The following is a 20,216-nucleotide window of genomic DNA, read 5'->3' as shown; positions in this document are numbered from 1 at the left end:
TTTAAGTTAATATGTGAAAAGTACAGTATTTTGGAGTTACTACTACCATTTACTGCTATGGCCCAGAGATAGCATTCTATAAATGTTTTTAAAATAAACAATAAAGCCACTAATAAGCTTTGTTATGGAATTTTTCCAGTTAACATTTAGTTTGAATAGGAGCTGGAGCAGAGAAGGAAGAGAGCTGGACTGCACTTGGAATACATGGTGAATATGATCCCAAAGCAGAAGTTTTATATTAATAGTACCAAGAGCATATGGAGAAGCCTGAGATAAGATTGGGAGAAGGGCAAGCAACTTAGAACATAGTCCAACAGAGAAAAAAAAAATTTAATCTGAATCAGCCCAGTGAACTATTTATAAATTTTTCTAACAATTTATAGTCAATAGATTATTTTGAAACTATATTTGTTAATCATTATTGTGTTTCCATTGAGGAATTAAATTACACAAGGCTATAATCAGGGGCTAAGCCTTCTTCAGTAGTTCCCACTGTTACCACTTTGGGGTAGTATAATCAATGGTTAGGCTGAGTTTATTCATATATAACTGCAAGGTACAGAAAAATAATCTATACTTTTTTCTTTAAAACCATGTAAGGAAATTCATATTTAAACAGCAGTTACATTAAGCAAGCACTATTTTTTAAATGCATATTTAAAATAATTTCAGAATTCCAGAAGAGTTGGATAAATTGTTCTAAAAGGCAAAGCTATATAGGAAAAAGGTGTACTTTTTACCCTGTGACCATCCTCCTATTCTATTTTAGTATTCTCACCTACCCTCTGAGGTATTTAATCTCATTAGTTTATGTTTTATCTTATATGTGTTGTGTGTATGTGTATTTTGTTTAATGAGCATATATATGGATATTTTCTTGTTTATATTTTCTTTTTACATAAAGGTTACATACTATAGATATTCTTCTGTATTTTGCTTTTTTTTTTACGTAAAAATATATCATTGAAAGCATAGCATATCAGTTCATAGAGCTCTTCTTCATTCACTTTTGTAGCTTTATATAATATTCCTTTTTGTGGATGTGTCATAGTTTATTCAGTCATTCTCCTATATATTGTTCTCCTATTCAATCATTCTCCTATAGAATTGTTTCCAGTATTTTGCAATGATAAACACTGCTGCAGTGGATAAAGTTGTGCTTATGTATTTTCATATGGTCAGAGGTATATTTTCAAGGTGAATTGCTAGAATTGGGATTGCCGGGTAAAAGAAAAATGTATATTTAATTTTGTTAGATATTGCCAAATTTCTCTCCAAAAGACTGTAACAATTTGTATTCCTATCAACATTTCTTTAATTATGACATTTCTCTAATTATGAGACTGAATATCTTTTCATGTTTAAGAGCTGTTATATTATCTGTTTTGTGAAATATTTATATGTCATTTGCCCATTTTTCTATTGGATATTTAGACTTTTTACTATTGGATATTTAGACTTTTTACTATTGGATATTTAAGAATTATTTGTATATTAGAGAGTCTAATATACAAATATTGTATATTTGTATATTAGACTTTTTACTATTGGATATTTAAGAATTATTTGTATATTAGAGAAATTAGCCCTTTACTTTTGATAAATATTCCAAATATTTTTCCCAATTTGTCACTTGTCTTTTGACATTTTTATAGTGTTTTTTTTTTTTTTTACATGTAACAGTCTCACCATTTTATGTAGCCAAATCTGTCTTTTATTGAATTAGGATTTTGAGTCATAGAAAACCTTTTCCTATACCCAGATTATAATGAAATCACCCATGGTTTCTTCTAGTTCTTGACTAGTTTCCTTTTATATATTTAGGTCCCTGATATGTTAGAAGGGTTTTTTAAAATGTGAATGTTGTGGTGTATCTTTTTAATTTTACCTTTTCCTAAATGGCTAATCAGTTGTCCCAGAACCATTTGTTAAACAATCTGTCTTTGCTTCAGTGATTTTTAAAATGCCACCTATATCATATACATGTGCTACATATCAACATTTTTGTCAACAACGGACCTGCATATGTGATGGTGGTCCCGTAAGATTGTAAAATAGGTGAAAAACTCCTATCGCCTATTGACGTATGTAGCCCTTGTAACTTCATAGTACAATGCATTACTCATGTCTTTGTGGGGTGCTGGTGTAAACAGATCTACTACATTGCCAGTCTTATAAAATGTACGGTAATGTCCTAGGCCTTTGCATTCACTCATGACTCATTGAGTCACCAAGAGCAACTTCTAGTCCTGTAGGCTCCATTCATGGTAAGTACCCTACACAGACATATCATTTTTTATCTTTTATACCATATTTTTACTGTGCCCTTTCTATGTTTAGATACACAAATATTTACCATTTATATTACAGTTTCCTACAGTATTCTCTACAATAACATGCTGTATAGGTTTGTAACCTAGGAGCAATAGGCTATATCACATATAGCCTATGTGTATAGTAGACTATACCATCTAGATTAGTATAAGTACATTCTTACTATTTGCACAATGATGAAATTGCTTAATGTCATATTCCTGTCATTAGGCAAAGCATGTCAGTACTAAATTTCTATAGTTCTTGGGTCTATGTCTGGACTTTGTTTTCTGGTCCACTTGAATGGTTGTTTGTTCATGTACAAGTACCATATTGTTTTAATGATAGAAGCTTTATGGTGTGTTTTAATGTCTGGAAAGGCTGTAAGTCCTCTTAGCTTTTCTTTTTCAGTGCTCTTCTGGCTATACTTGTATACTTGTTTTTCCATATAAACTTCAGCATTAATCTAACTAGCTACATTAAAAAATAATGTTAATATTTTTATTAACTTAAAGTTACACTTATAAATTAAGGGAGCACTGACATCTTTATGATGTTGTGTTAATCTCTACAAGAACAGTAGATGTTTTTCATTTGTACAGATCGGTTTTTGTGTTTTTTAGGAATGTTTTAAAGTTTTCCTCCTCCAGGTTTTGTACATCTTTTGTTAAATTTGCTCCTAAGTATTTTATATTTTTTGTTGCTATTGTAAGTGGAATTTTATCTATTATTATATTCTCTTAACATAGTTTTGTTTATGCGTATGAGGACTTTCGATTTCTTAATTTTAATTTTATATCCTGTTACCTTAATGGTTTCTTTCCTTGGAGTTAGTTTTGCCATTGATTATATAGAGTTTTCTGGGCATGTTATCATGTAATTTTCAAACAGAGATCATTTTAGTTCTTCTTTCCCACTTTGTATACCTCTAATTCGATTCTCATGGCTAATTGCACTATAACACCTCTAGTACAATGTTGAAGAGATAGAGGTAGCGAGCATCTTTGCCTTATTCCTAACCTTGGTGGAAATATTATAGTGATTACTCATGAAGTAGATGCTGGCAGTAAGATTAAAACATGTACATTTTATTATATTAAAGAAATATCCATCGATTCGTATTTTCTTGAGTGTTTTTAAATCAAATGGTTATTATATTTTGTCAAATATATATTTTGTTAAATATGTTATATTTTCAACATCTATGGAGGTAATTTTATATTTTTTTTCTTTTTATATCTGTTTATATGGTACATTAATGGATTTTTGTATTGTCCTAACCTTGTATCATTGAAACAAATTCTACTTGATTGTGGTGGTCCCAGGATCCCCCACCTGACTGGTACATTGGTTACAATTGATGAATCTACATTGACACATCATAATCATCCAAAGTCCATAGTTTACTGTAGGATTCACTCTTGGTGTTGTACATTCTATGAGCTCAGACATATGTATAATGACATGTATTGGCCGGGCGCGGTGGCTCACACCTGTAATCCTAGCACTCTGGGAGGCCGAGGTGGGAGGATAGCTCAAGGTCAGGAGTTCAAAACCAGCCCGAGCAAGAGTGAGACCCTGTCTCTACTATAAATAGAAAGAAATTAATTGGCCAACTAATATATATAGAAAAAATTAGCCGGGCACATGCCTGTAGTCCCAGCTACTTGGGAGGCTGAGGCATCAGGATTGCTTGAGCTAAGGAGTTTGAGGTTGCCGTGAGCTAGGCTGATGCCACGGCACTCATTCTAGCCTGGGCAACAAAGTGAGACTCTGTCTCAAAAAATAAATAAATAAATAAATAAATGACATTTATTTACCATTATAGTATCATACAGAATATTTTCACTGTCCTAAAAATCCTCCATGGTCTGCCTAGTCATCCTGCCTCCTCCTCCTTTCTCCCAGCAACACATGGCAACCACTGATATTTTTACTGTTATCATAGTTTTGCCTTTTCTGGATTATCATGCAGTTGGAATCATACAACATATAATCTTTTCATATTGGTTTCTTTCACTTATTAATATGCACTTAAGGTTTCTCTGTGTCTCTTCATGGCTTGATAGCTCATTTTTTAAAATAACTAAATACTCTGCTGTCTGATTCTACCACAGTTTATCCATTCACCTACTGAAGGACGTCCAGTTGCTCCCAAGTTTTGGCAATTATCAAGCTTCTATAAACATTCATGTGCATATTTTTTTGTGTGGACAATATTTTTAACTCCTTTGGGTAGATAGATACTGAGGGATGTGATTGCCAAATCATATGGTAAAAGTGTGTTTACTTTTATAAGGAATTGCCAAATGGTCTTCCACAGTGGCTGTATCATTTTGCATTTCCACTAGCAATGTGTAAGAGTTTCTGTTGCTTCACATCCTTACCAGCAGTTAGTGTTGTCAGTGGTCTGGATTTTGTCCATTCTAGTGGGTATGCCATGGTACCTTATTGATGTCTTAGTTTACACTTCCCTGATAACATAGAATGTGGTTCATATACTTGTTTTCCATCTGTACATCTTCTTTTGTGAGGTATCTGTTAAGGTCTTTCGCCTATTTTTAATCAGGTTGTTTGTTTTCTTATTGTTGAGTTTTAAGAGTTCTTTTGGATAACAGTCCTTTATCTGATGTGTCTTTTACAAATATTTTCTTCCAGTTTGTAGCTTGTCCTTTCATTTTCTTGAAGTCGTGTTTTTCAGAACAGAGGTTTTAAGTCCACCTTATCAATGGTAATCATGACTTCATGATAATCTATTATGAAGGACATGATCTATCTATCTATCTGTCTATCTATCTATCTATCTATCTATCTATCTATCTATCTATCTATCTAGACACTGACTGCCTCTACATTGTGAAGGATGGATTAAGACCAAGGGCTTGTATCGTGGGCCTACTTCTGTACCTTTTTCAATGTAAAAAGAGTCTCCAGTTCAGATGCCTGGAGGTTCAGAAAGTTTCATGTGAAGTTTCATGTCTATACATCAAGAGTTCTGTAAGTCTATAAGTAATGATACTAGTAGAACCATTAAAGGCAAGAAAGGAAAACTCTTACCTAAAATATATATCTATCTCTGTGAGGATGAACTGCTGATACTTCCAAACTGAAAGGGATCCAATGTAATAAATTTGCTACTAAGTTGCCGGTTGGTCTCCTTCGGAATGGCACCATAACAGGAACTTTGCTGGTCTTTATTGCTGACAAGTTGGACTTTCAGAGGCAGCAGAAGCTAGATCAGCCTTGGTAAGTGATAATCCATGATATTGGACCCATACATAACTTCTGTCTCTGCTACCATACCTATTTCATTTTTGTGCTACTCATGCCAGTCTGAGGTGGGCAATGATGAAGACTGGCTAATGTCAATTAGTCACTACTTAGTTTTTTATTACCTCTTTCATGGTATATGCATCCTGGTGGGCATTAATGTGTTGTACAAAGTCTTCACATTTTGTGCCTGATCCCACATGTTTATTCATGTGACTCTATCTCAGATTTGTCTTCTTCTATTTCTTTTCCCCCAAGGCCACTGGCCAGATGGTGTGCCATTGACTGCTGCCCAGGAATCTTATATACCCTCACTTCATGTCACTTCTCTTTGCACACAAAGATGATATTTGGTACATTTTTCAAAGATCTACCCATTAGTATGATTTTTTACTTTCCCCTTTTATTCATGCTACCCAGGAGTGTGCCTGTTATGCAATTGCTCTTCATTTTAAACTGGCACCTGCTACCAAGCTGACCCAACCATAAGCCAAGCTTGGGCTTTTCCTCCACTTCCAGCTAGTCATGTAGGACCTGATTGGAATCAGTGCAGTCCTCAGAGGCAATTGTAAAATAATCAAAGAATATCTTTTCTGAGGTTCTTGGTCTCTCCTTTATATATTATTTCCCTCTTGGCCATGAGTTTTTGTCCATCTCGAACAGCCAGTGTGCTCTTTTTTCTTTCTGTAATTTACCCTTCTCATCACAACCTGCTTCTATAGAAAGACATGGTAAATATATTTCACTCCAGACAGGAAATGATTAACAGCTAATTGCTGTCCTCTTTCAAGGATAGTTACATTTCAACACTGAACAGAAACCTGGAAGTAATGTGGTAAGTCGTTAATTGAAGATTCTGGGGTATCATTTAGTGAGCAGGGAAAAAATTGTGGATGACTGGAAACTTTGATACCCGTCAAATTAATCATACCATGCAAATGGCCATCTACTCAACCAACAAGGCATAATAGGACTGGCCAATAGTTTTTGCTAGTGACTTCTATTCAGGAAGCTCAGATCTTCATATGAGTTGGTAAAAGCAAAGTACTCTGAAGTTACGAGTTGTAAATGCTAAGTATTTGGTATCAGCATTGAAGAGAATTTTTTGTCATTGAAGACCAGCTGAGAAAATGTCACTTCAAACCACTTCAAATTTTTTTTTCTTCTCTTAGTGCTTTACTTATCCTAGGCAAATTATTAAATTACTGTGACTATAAAATAAATACGTGTGTGCATTTAGCTTTTCACAGAACTGTAAGTATTAGAGGTGTCCCAAGATAAAAAATCACTTGCTTTAAGACATAAGATTTAGTTTTTTCCATACTGGTTCTTTTTCTGCTTTTAATAAAAACATATGGAAAATGCTATATAGGAGTCTTTTCTATTTCTTTAAGCATAGTAATATCAGTTTTGAGCCCCAATCCCATGTGTCCTCCCACTTCTTGCAGCAGACCACCTTCTAATATGGCAGCAGGAGAGTTAGAGTGTTGGTTCAGGTGTTAACTCCTCTGGGCTATAGGGATTGCCAAATATTTGAATTTTGGATAATGCTTTTGGTAAATGGGGCCAATTGTTTGTCACAAAAATGAGTCAAGACCACTAAAAAGTCATGCTGAAAGAGTTTATGTGATTAACTCAGTTATAAATTATTTATTGATTTTTATTTCCTACTGTGTGCTAAGCCGTGCCTAGTAAACACTGTAAGATATATGAAAAACTAAAATGTTATCAATAATTTGGGGAAATTTACGTGCTAGTTGGGAAAAATAAGGTATATACATAAACTGTTAGATAATGGTGAAGGCATAATGTGAGAATTAAGGAAGTAGTTATTACAGTTCAGTGTAGTAGAGAGAGATTAACATGTAATGGAAGGGTTAGAGAAGGGTTTACAGAAAAGATAGAACTTAAATTAGACTGTTCATGAATAAATGACAGGAAAAGAAGAAGGCAGGGTGAACCATATAAGCAAAGCCTAGAGATCCAGGTAGTATGCATGATGGATTTACAGAGAGTAAGTAAAACTAGCTAGCTGATGCATTATTTTTGTGTTGGCATAGACTGATAGATAAGGTTGTAAAAGTAGGTTGGCATCCAATTGCCTAAGACGTTAGATTTTGGGCTATGTCAGAGGCAGCATATTCACTGGTTAGGTTGTCTGGCTTAATATCATAATTCTTGTGTTGTGAGGAAATATGAGACATGCCCGCTCATCTCTCAAGTGAACCAACCTAAGTTCCATTGATTTGGCTGGTTTCTACCCATAGTGATCACAAATTTCCTTCCTTTTATACTAATTGTAGATGGGAGTCTCTGTAACCATTGCCTGAAAGGGGATGGAATCTTCTACCTACCAAGGATGAATTGTAGTACTGGTTGTTACAATGCAGCAGACCTGAGGCTGCTCACCAGATTAATGAAAGAATCTTTTCTGCCTAGAGGAGAGTGAGCAACAAGGAGGGCAACTATCTTTGAAACCTATTTCTCAGTACTTAGCCTAAAGCCATCTCCTCCAGTTCTTCCTTTTACCAGGCAATAAAGTGGAGGACCATTTATTGCCTGGTTGACCATACATTTGGTTGACATATTCATTACCAGTTTCCATGACCATCTCTCAAGTCCTATTAATCATCTCACGAGGCCCTCATATTTCCTCTTCCAGAAAGCTGTGTCTCTATCAGTATCCCATGCTCATCACCAGAACTGGCAGGATCTGAGATTTTATCTTATCTGCAAGCCTAACAAGTTAGCCTAACATTTTCAAGGATCCTGGTAAAAGACATAAGAATCTTGGGACAGAGACAAAGATAGTTTATTACTCTTAGCAATTGCAGTTTCCAGAGTATCAACATTTTTGAACTGGTTGACTGACCTTCACTTCGCACTAGGTGATGAGAAGAGGGCTAGATAATAGCTTCAGATGCAGTGGATTGAATTTCAAAAGAGGAATCTTGATTTTAGGGAAACTTAATCTTTTATAATGGGGCAGTCATAAAAGATAATGTGTTTCATAAAGAGACATTATCATTATTATCTTGGACAGCAAGCATTCTTGCCCTTTGCTACAGAGAGAGACATTGTCTCTACCTTTGCTATACAAAAATCCCTGAAACAATAGACTGGAACAATGGATATTAATACCTCATTTGCTTAATGTGTGGAAATGCAAGGAACCAATGGAGAATTATCTCCCAGTGACATGTTAAGTTAATGTTGGAGGTATAAAAATGGGTGAGGTACATTTATTTTCTTCCATGAGCTCAAATTTTATTGGAATAGAGAAACATGTCCTCAATTAGAATATAGTATGACTGGTGCTAATTCATTGCCATATTAGCAGTTCAGTAGGAATATAAGGGAACAAGCTACTGATTCTGACTGAGGTGGACCATGAAAGGTTTCATAGACCATGTTACATTTGAGTTGGTAACAAGTTACATAATGAAGGAAGCTGGGCAGGGAGTTAAGGAACACTGCCAAGAAACATGGCTGTTTGAACCGCAACTTGAAGAATTAGCAGAGATCTCTGAAGCAGAAACAAAATGTCAAGGACATTCCAGCCAAAAGGAACAGCATTTGTAAAAACACAGATGTATGCAGAAGCAAAGTGTATATAAAGAACTGCAAATAATTCAATGTTTTAGTTAGGTTTTTTTCCATTGAATGTGATAGAAACCTAACTCAAACAGTTTTAAGCAAAAAAAAAAAAATCAAGATTGTCTAATATAATCAGGAAATCAGGCAGAGCAATGTGCCTAAAAGTTTGGCTGAATATAGGAACTCAGTGAATAAAACAAAGGCACTCTCTAACTCTTAGCCAGGCTTATCCCTGTTGGCTTTGTTCACAGGAACACATTGGAAAAGTTGGAAAAGTTGATCATTTATAACACTAGGCTTATATTGCCCTAAGAGTTAGGAATCTTAGCAAAAAGAAAGCACTCTTTTTTCCTTATGTCTCCAGCAAGAACTCTTAGGAGAACTTCAGCTTGGATCATACTATCATCCTTAAATCAATCACAATAGCCATGGACTGGAATACTGTAATTAGCAAGGTTTGAGTCATATGCCCACATCTAGAAACTGGGATGTGGACCGTAGTAATCGATACATGCCAATTCTTTATTACAGTATAAATCTGCTTTTGTAATCACTTAACTTCCCACTCCCCACCACAAACATATACACGCTGAAAGGGAGAGAATCTTTAAAATGAAGAGTCTCCAGAATATACAGTCAATCAAGCTAGATAATGTTTTTTGTTGTTCTCTAGTGTAAGATCAATGCCAAGGACAGTACCTGATTATAGAGTAACTATGTGTTAAACAAGTGAACTGATATTCTTTAATTAAAGCATTGATTAAGAATTCTAAATGAGTATGTAGATACTTAGTACCAAAAATATACTTATCCAGGTATATGTATCAATGAATGGCTATGCTGTTATCTCCAAAACAATTCAAAATCTGAGCTTCACTGATTTTTATCTGGTGACAAGTTCGATGAATAAATTCTATTTTCTCTCTAGAGATCTTCAAATCATTACTAACTGTTGCCTACTAAGAAGGAATGGTTATCTAAAACACCCAGTACCAATGACCTTTTTTTGGTTTCAATCTTATTGAGGTATAATTAACATATAACAAACTGAAAATATATTTAAATTGTACAATTTGGTAATTTTTGGCATATATAAATCATGAAACTATCACCAAAATCAAGATACTAAATATGTTCATCAAACCCCAAAATTTCCTTTGTTTGCCTTTGTAATCCTTCTTTTCTGTCTCTCTTTCGCCCATCCTCCCCAGGATACCATGGGGGAATCTGTATTTTGTCACTATGAATTATCCAAGCTAAATATCAAATAATGATCACAATATTTTATTTTAAAATTATTAGTTTCCTATAGTTTTGTGTAGATTTCAGAGGAATAAAAGTTGAGTTCTCAATTAACTCTGTAAGTTGCTTTAAAAGTGATTTCAAAGATACTGTGATAACCAGCTAAACAAAGTCTTATTTGAATCAGAGAATATATGTTGTATCATAAGGAATTTTATTGTCTTTGTTGTTTTGTGGACTTTATCTGCACAGTTTTTAGGATACTGCTGAGTTTTTAGGAATTCAGTTATGTTATATTTTCTGCTCAAGTATATAAACAAAATGGAAAATATATGAATGTAATAATTGCACATTTTTCAACAGTGTCATAATAAAAAAAAACCTGTTTTTGATGGATTTTTAGATCTAAAACAGCAAAAGAGAATGAAAGAGAGCCAGATACGTAGACGGATTCTTTATTTTGCATTTTCCAAATGCTTATATTGTCTGTTTGTGGTTTTTTCAGAAGACAGAAGAATTCCTTCATTTGTAGTTTACATGCTTCTCTATGCTAAACTTTATTTCAATAGTGTACTAGCAAAATGAAGTTATTACTTTTGCCTCTTAAAATATTTTTGGCACAAATTTTTGGATGGATTATTCTCATTCAGAAAAAGTCATTTTAATCTTTATTACTTTCCTACTTGGACTCACCATATTACTGGCATGACATGTCCTTCCACAAGTACTAGAGGACAAAATTTTATAACTGTATTCTGAATCCCTGTCTCAAACCAAATTATTCCCCTTATAGAACCTTGCTCCCTCTGGATGCTTTCTTTCTTATTTGAATATGTAAGATTTTAATCCTATCTATAGAAGCTATGCTAGTTTTTTGTTTTTCACCAAAGGATAACTTTTGAAACTACATAGTTAAAAATACAATTATTCAGATAGAGTTCATTTTTAATTTGGTCATCAAAATAGGCCATCAAATGTTTATTGAATGTAGTGTATGCACAACACGAGACTAAGTTCTGCATAACTTTGCCTCTAGGAATTCATGATTTACATGTTGCCTTTATTAATTTTATGTTTTGTAATGACTGTTTTTCCAAGGTCTATAGTCATCTTTACTTTGTTCAGGCTTATAAACTACTCAGAAAATAAATATAGGCCAAACTATATGATGTTCTTATGTATTTAAAGCACAATGTTATACAAATCAATGAGAATTAGAAATTTTTCATGAGAGTTAAGTGTCACTCTTATAGGTAACAACAGAATATTTTAAAGCTACCTTACAAAATATCAGAAAATTTGAATTTTCCAAAATATATACTTTGTTGTGAAGCTATTATTATAATTTAACATGCTATTTACCTCTAAAACAAGCCAAAATCTGATTTCCACTGATTTTATCTGGAGAGTCCTTAGATGAATACATTCTATTTTCTTTCTTAAGGTTTTCAAATCCATACAAAGTGGCCAGGTGTGGTGGCTCACGCCTGTAATCCTAACACTCTGGGAGGGCGAGGCAGGAGGATCACTCAAGGCCAGGAGTCCGAAACCAACCTAAGCAAGAGCGAGACCCCATGTCTACTAAAAATAGAAATAAATTAGTTGGCCAACTCAAAATGTGCAAAATGCCGGAAGTAAAAGAAAATGTATATCTTCAGAGTATGAAAATTGTTCAGTGACTGGAATGAAAACTCCCTGTAAACCATGTGTTAAGGAATTTAGATTTTATTCTAAAGCCAGTGACAAAGTAGCATGATCAGATTTGCATAGAATAATCAGTGTAGCTACAGAGTGAAAAATGCATTGTATAGGGGATGGGAACATGAATAAAAGCAAGAAAAGTAGTTTGAGGCTAGGGATAAGGACTTGCCTGCCCTAGGGTAGTGGAGACAGGCATAGAGAAAAGTGGCTCAGATTGACAGGGAATTAGGAGGTGGAATGGACAGGCTTAGTTAATGATGGGAAGGTGGTAGTGGTGGTGGTGGTGATGAGGAGGGAAAAAGAAATATTCAAAGGTGATGGACAGTTTTTTGGCTTGGAAACTGGTTGATTGAGGTAACATTCACTCAAATAGAGAACACAGGAAGTGGCAGCAGCATAACAGGGAACATAATGAGTTCAATTTTGATCAACTAGCTACTATCACAACAGGAACTAGCACAGCATGTCTTGATTCAAGTCCACAAGGATTCTCCACCACGCACACACTAAGCATACTATCAAAGAATGTGTTCTAGGGAAAGCATATGAAATTATCAGGAAAAGAATAATATTTTTTAAATGGTCATATATACAAATATTAACATAGGTGAACCTGACACCCTTCAATTAGTAAAGCAATCAACAAGTCTGTATTAAACATATATGTACTAAACTGTTCCAGAACATTCCAGAAATCTGGTAGATCCTGTGATCACTCTTTCTGTTACTACTGCTTTTCCTTTTGTCAGAAATGTCTCCAAGTTATATTTTTCTTCACAGGATGCAGGTTTTAAATCCAAGTCAAGGCATTTCTGTCTTAATCCAGACTGGATGAGTTGGTATCACTTGCTTATTTTTCTTTCTGGAGCAAGTATCCCAGAATCATTTTTGCTGTTCCATATTATTTAGTGGAATTTTTATTTCTTTCATATTTATCCCCCTATTAAACTACTTTTTCTTGCTGACATGCATATTTTAATTGCAGCCTTCTTTATTTTTAAAGATGCTTCTTTCTTTTCTGTTCTTTGTCTATGTTAATGGAAAACATTGAAACAGTTTTATCTGTGACAATTTTAATACAGTAGAAACACCACAACTATTAGCTTATTATCATTATCGAAATTTGTCTTGATGAATCACATTCTAATCTATTATTTTAGCAAAAATTTTAATCTAATCATTTTAGAGAAATATTCTAGGCCCTTTCCCAGCACAGATTTTATTTAGTACTGTGGTCAATTTCTATTTCTTGAGCCAACTGTTTTAGACTGCTAGTGTAGTTTCCAAAAAGGTAAAATCATGATTATCCTGAAAATATAAACTAAACATGTGTTACAGATTTTATTTAACTTACTATTAATAATTAATGATGGAACCAGTAAGATGTTGAGTTCAAAGAACGTTTGAGAAACTAAGTATTTATAGACAATTAAATATTGGAATGTTAGGATAATATAGTTGAGTGAGATACAAAGCTGATTAAACTGTATATTAAGCCATAACTCTTGGGATTATTTTTTTTTATCAGACAGAAGTTGATTTGCATCTCTACCTAACAAAAATCTTTAAGTTGATGTGTATTTAGTAAACTATGAGTCTAACAAAGTACACTCCCTAATCTTTGGTGGCCCTGTGTCCCATATAACATTGAAACATGTCACAACATGTCACCTTTTTGACTTGTATCAAGTTATGGATAATTTCTGAATAAGAATTCCACTCTTATACTGAACTAGAGGACTTTCGTTATATCTGAAAATTGTTTGTGCACAACTGAAGAAGTAAATTCTGTTTTAGTACACTTTATAAGTATTGTATTCCAATGTAAAACAACTGCCTAATGTAACTAATCTTTAATATAGAATTTTGGGGGGTATAAATTGTTTTAACTGGGCATGAAAGAAAGGTAAAGGGAATTTTTATATGTTTAAGAGATTTAAAATAATTTTCTATGGAGTAAACTCTACAATTTTATATTCCCTAGGGTTTTCCAGGAGATATTGGAATTCCTGGACAAAACGGCCCCGAAGGACCAAAGGTAAAAGAGAGAGACTAAAGAATTATAGATATCTTGAATTTTTTAATCTGGATTCTCAGTGAATGGAAAAAATTTTAGGAATATCAGAACATTTAAGAGTATCATTTTGCTGTCTCAGATACATTTAACAAACTTTTTTCAAGGTTCAGTTAATCGAAAATTATTTTCATGGTTTGGTATGGACTTAGATTAGGGTAAAAATATTTGCAAAGCATATAAATTTCACAAAAAGGATTTCTTAGAAGAGATGGGGAAAAAACCCAATTCTAAAAGCCATAGTATATAAATGGCTGAGATTTTTAACGGCTGAGAATAAATAAATGGATGAGAATCATCTGACCACTAAAACCCTATAGGTCTCATAGAATATTCATTAATTAAAATAAAAGAAAGCCCATGGTGTCCTGGAACCTTTACAGAGCACAAAATGCCTGAAGAAAGCTAAGCATTTTAAACTTTCTTTACTATTCTCTATGTATACTAGGAATTATCCATAGCAAAATTTTAAATACCAAGCTTTGTCATGCAGGCTGATGTGGTATAGGCATTATAAACAAATAAAGCCTTGTGAATAATTACTTGCAAGAATGAAATAGCCTGAAGTTTGGAGATTTGGCAAGTTATGAAGTGTAGCTGCTGTGGAAGGTATCAATGTGAGTAAAAAGAGAGGAAGTGATAAGAGATGAAGCTGGGAAGGATTTAGTAATAGCTATAGCATGTTAGTGTACTATAGTGTAAAGTAGTATAGTACTTGAGTAAATGTTTTACAAATATTATCTCATTTAATTTTCACAGCAGCATTGAGGTAGTTATTCCCATTTTACAGATGATAAAGTTATTCACTCAAAGTCATATAACTATTAGTCGTATAGCCAGGATTTTAACCCAGGTATGATTTCAAAGTCTGAGCTTTTAACCACTTAGTTTCAGGATTCAATGTGCAGAATATTCAGTACCATGCTGAAGAGCTGCTACTTTATCCTGTGGGCATCATGAAGTAATCAAAGATATTCAAATAGGAAAATGTATTAGATGGTTTATATTTTTAAAAGATACTTTTTTGTCAGTATGGAGGATGGTTTAAAGAGGAAAAAAGTTGCAGGTAGGGAGATAAACTAGAAAAAAATAGGCAACAAATAATAAAGATCTGAAATAAGACATTGATTCATTCAGCAGATATTGGCTACCTCTTATGTGATAGCCCTGTGTTAGACTCTAAGGCTACACAGATTCCTACTTTCAAGAAACTTATAATCTGGAGAACAATGTGCAGGAAAACCTTTATAATAATCAAAATGAATAAATATAATATATATTACTGTGAGAGTACAGGGTGGGGAAGAAGGTAGCACTTGAGCTGATGAATTGAGTAGGAATTTGTGAAGCAGATAAGTGGAATGTATAGCATTCAGGAAAAGGAAACTTGTGATGAGATGGAGAATATTTATCCTAAAAGTTATTTGTTACTTATCTGAATTTCAGATTTAGCTGAGTGTCCTATATTATACCTGCGACCTACAAACTTGTCCCAATATACAGTGATCTCTCCTTTTTCCTATTTCCATAGAAATATTCCTCTGCCTGTTCAAGGCAGACATGTGTTTTGCATCAAATCCTCTCCTGACTCCTGAACAACCTCATGCCATCAATTATCACCTTTATCCTAATCTCTCCTTTGACTCCAAATTTCCCCTTTGCCCTTAAAAATCATTCTGATCACCAATGTTGTAATTTAGATCCTCTTTACTTTTCATCAGGATTAGTGTAATAGTTCTCCAGTTGTTCTTCCTGCCTCCAGTCTGGCATTTCTTCAAATCTACCTTCAAGCTGCTGATGGAATAATCTTTGTAAAGTATGGATCTAGTCATCTCACTCTTGTGCTTAAGTCCTCAGGGATCTCCACAGCCTCCAGGTTAAGGCTTTATACTTCTTTACTTTTTATACAAGGTTCTTTATGACCTAACCCTCTCTCTATAACTCTGTAGTTATATAGCCATACCTAACATCTCTCTTCCAAAAGCATACCTTCAGATGAGGTGAAGAACCAGATAGCTTTCAAAATTCTTTCAGCTTAGAGATTTTGTTTATCTTGCAATTTTATAAATGAAAATATCAGAAATTAAGAAAGCCAACTGACCTCTTTAATATTATTACAGTAGTGATCTTTAAAACTTCCTTCTCACTATTTCTTTTAATTTTAAAGTTAGAATGTTAAAAGTGGGGCGAAAGACTGGAGAGCTAGACATTTTAATGAACACTAATTGTTGAATTTCCAATGGATAATAATTACTTTGTGATTTACTTTATCTAAATGTATTCAATAAACATGAGTTTGTAGAATCATCAGTACCAACAACGTAAGAGTAGTTGATTTTATACACATCACTGAATTTTAAAAGAATGTTTTAGAATGGATCATTTTATCAAAAGAATAAGAAACTAAGCCTATAAATTTATGTTTTGTAGGTTGAGAAGTATCTGTTAATGTCTCTCTTGATCTTTCTCATTTGCCTTGAAATTATTTCTAGAAATAGAGGGGAAAAAATGGAGCCCAACATACTGACCTTGTTAACACGATATGTTTCTTCAGCTGTGTATACTGTATCATAGAAGCACCTTACAACTTCCTTTATTTTTATATACATGTCTTGTTTGGAAAGAAGGGATAATGTAAATTACTAAAGCTCTGTTGAGGCTGTGCAATGTGGTCATCAAGAAAATCATGTGTACTGTCTTTGAAATACATGGTTACCCTATTTGCAGACACATTGGGTCCTTTCCAGAGCAATTTGGCACAGCTCTAAAGAAGCCTTTTATTTTCTGTTCATTTTCTGCCAGTTCACTAAAACTCTCAAAGTAAGATTGGAAACTTGTGTTAATTATGGTTCTATTGATTATAGAGTTGTATGTGCATGTATATTTGTATGAAGATACTAAACTCTTCAGTAAGCCTTCTTGAGAGCTACCCAATTTGGCAGTCTGCTTTCAGAAATCCTGTAACATTAGCAAAACCACATCCTTTGCTGCTTACTGCAGAAAGTAAGAATACCCAATAAATATTCTCTGTTCTCCAGTAAACAGAGGAATAATTTATTTGTTGCTATAAAGGCTTATGTTTTTACTACAGCTATGGAATTAGAAATGTTAAAACATGCTTTTATTGTCTCTTGTGTAACAGCTCTGATAAGGTTTTAGAGAATGCTTACTATATGTGAGATTATGTTGCATAATATGTGGAAATAGTTCTTGCACTGAATTATTACAATATGTCATGTATTTATCTGTATAGAGGTGAGGTAACTTGGTAAGAGGAAGATGCTAACTCTAAATAGAGTTTAGAGTTTGCCGTTTTTTAATTACCTCGACCTAGCCCTGAAGATTTACATTCTGTGTGTTGTATCAAGATTTTATACACAGATTTCTTATATTAATATAAACCATTTTATTCTCCAGGCAGCATTTAGTTAGCTGAGAAATATTTATTGAGTTTGTACAATGGGCAGTGTACTGTGACTTGTAATCAAAATTAAAACTTGATCTTCTGTCTACTAGGAACTTTGTAATCCTCTGAAACTTGAACACTTTTAAACAGTTAAAATTCATATAAGTGAGTAGTAAGTTCAGAGGAGAGAATAATCTGTGTGGCCATTTTTCGGGGAGACTTAATAGAGAAATTGGGATTTAAGTTGGATAGGTTGGATTTGGCCAAGTGGAGCCAAGGGATGAGACATTCCATGTAACAGGTACAAAATGAACACCGGAATGGAGGGCAAAAGTAAACCTCCCTGACTGAAAAAAGAAAAAAGCAGGACGTGGATTGCAACAGATCTTAACTATAAAGTAGAAGAGTTTGAATACTAACAAGCCCATGGGAGATTTTTTTTTTTTAATTGTGGTAAAAAATGCATAACTTGAAATCTACTGTCTTAAATTTTTTAGTGTACAGTATTATAACACTTAAAATGTATGCACATATACAAAAGATCTCTAGAACTTTTCCATCTTGCATGCCTGAAATTCTATGTCTATAGAACAGCAACTCCTCATTGCCCCTTCCTCCCAGCCCCTAGCAACCACTATTCCAATTTCTGCCTCTTTAAGTTTGATTGCTTTAGATACCTCCGTAAGTGGAATCATGCATTATTTGTTCTGTGACTAGCTTATTTCACTTAGCATGATGTCTTCAGGATTCACTCATCTTGCAGCGTATGACAAGATTTTCTTTTTTATAGCTCAGTAATATACCACATTTTCTTTATTCATCTGTCAATGGACATTTAGGTTGTTTACACCTCTTGGCTATTGTGAATAAAGCTGCAGTGAACATAGGAGTACACATATCTCTTTGAGATCTTGTTTTCAGTTTCTTTGGATAAATACCTAGAAATCTTTTTGCCATTTTTTAATTGTCTTATTTAGGTTTTTTGCTATTGAATTATAGGAGTTCCTTATGTATTTTGAATATTAACACTACATTGGATATAATGTTGCCATGTTAAATACATGTTGTAGGGTGTTTCTGAATTAGGAAATTTTTTAAATAGTTACTTGGAACAGGTTTTCATCCAAAGAGCAATTAATTTTTAACAACTTGTATTTTGGTTAACAAAATATTTTTTATAGACTTGAAATTCCTGGCCCAATTCATACTGTCATTTTCTTCTGCAAATTGCCCTTCTCTTTTTACCATCTTGTCTTGAAAATAACATTTTGTTCTTCAACTAATGAGTAATGAAGAACTAGTGAATTATTCAACTAACAAGTAATGAGTTCCAGACTCTGCTGGTCTCTTCACAGATATTAAACACTATTTATCCCTTTCATCTGTTTTCGGATTTTGTGGACACACTATTATATATGTATTATACTATTACCAGATTAACAATTGGACCCATTACTTTAAAGTTAGAAATACTTTTTCTGAAAAGTTGTTTGGAGGTTGAAGAATAGCATACCAAGCAGATTATTTGAACATTAATATACTATTTAAAAATAAATTTATTCTATTTCCCAATGTTTTGGAGCCCTGTGGTTTTCCACTCATCTATCTTCCTACCCCTATTTTGGTAACTTTTTAATGGGAAATGCATGATGCCTATTAGTATTGCCCTTTTCCAGATTAATTCTGACTGATCAAAATGTCAATTGATCTAGAATTTTTATTGTGTGTTCTTATATTGGTTTTATAGGGACTCCTTGGAAACAGAGGGCCTCCTGGACCTCCTGGTCTCAAAGGAACTCAGGTATGGAGGAAATGAATATCCAGTCAGCTAGGTTGTTAATTTAAATTTTCCCTTTTTATTAATTATGGGGCTTTAATTTTGGCTTAAAGCAACCATTATACTAGTGTGGACAATTTTTGCTATCGAGAATTTTGAGTTACCATTTTATATTGGCCATTATAGGATATTTGGAATCATTTTTCAGTGTTCTGAATTCATTAAGTGATTTATGTCAGTGGTCCCCAATGGAATATCTGAAGAATATGAACCCATAGTCTCACTCATATGTACTAGAACTTACATTTACTATTTGTGACTATTTTATATTAGTGACCCAATAAATTATATTTTAATATAACTATGAATTAAGGAATGTGTTTATCAAATGAATAAGATACGCTATGATTCTAGCAAGGTCTATATATGTTGTTCAGATGTGGTAACATTAACTATTTATGTAAAGATAAATCAGTATATTTAGTAAATATGTCTTTAAATGAAGTGAAAACATTTATTACATTTTTATTGTCTTAGAAATAATGGATAAAAGTTCATTTTTGTGTCTCACCATATAGTTTTTAATCCTAACAAGAATATACCAAATTTTTATATTTTATGACATTATAGCTGATTTAACCCTAAGAATATTGAACCTATAAATTAGTCAAAAATAAGCTGTAGACATTAGCTTCCATTAGATGGGATTTGATATATCTTTGTATTTCTAGAGTTTAAGAGAGAACTGAATCTCAAATACATAGTTATTGAAAGAAAGAAGTATCAAACTGTACCTACAGCAAACATAATCTATATAAGTAAATTTTTAATTTACC

The 20,216-nt window shown here is 33.5% G+C and overlaps 1 protein-coding gene across 1 annotated transcript in view; it reads left to right on the top strand.

The window, feature by feature from the left end:
- Positions 1 to 20,216, top strand: part of COL24A1 (collagen type XXIV alpha 1 chain) — a 279,723-nt gene that overhangs the window by 87,555 nt on the left and 171,952 nt on the right. Inside the window, exons 19-20 of the mRNA XM_076010342.1 lie at positions 14,108 to 14,161; positions 19,351 to 19,404. Of these exons, the coding sequence (XP_075866457.1) occupies positions 14,108 to 14,161; positions 19,351 to 19,404 (108 nt within the window). The remainder of the gene's footprint in view (positions 1 to 14,107; positions 14,162 to 19,350; positions 19,405 to 20,216) is intronic.

The sequence above is a fragment of the Microcebus murinus genome, chromosome 2 (assembly GCF_040939455.1).
Source record: "Microcebus murinus isolate Inina chromosome 2, M.murinus_Inina_mat1.0, whole genome shotgun sequence".
Classification (NCBI taxonomy): domain Eukaryota; kingdom Metazoa; phylum Chordata; class Mammalia; order Primates; family Cheirogaleidae; genus Microcebus; species Microcebus murinus.
Note: the sequence above shows the minus strand (reverse complement) of the source record. Positions and strands in the feature narration are given on the sequence as shown.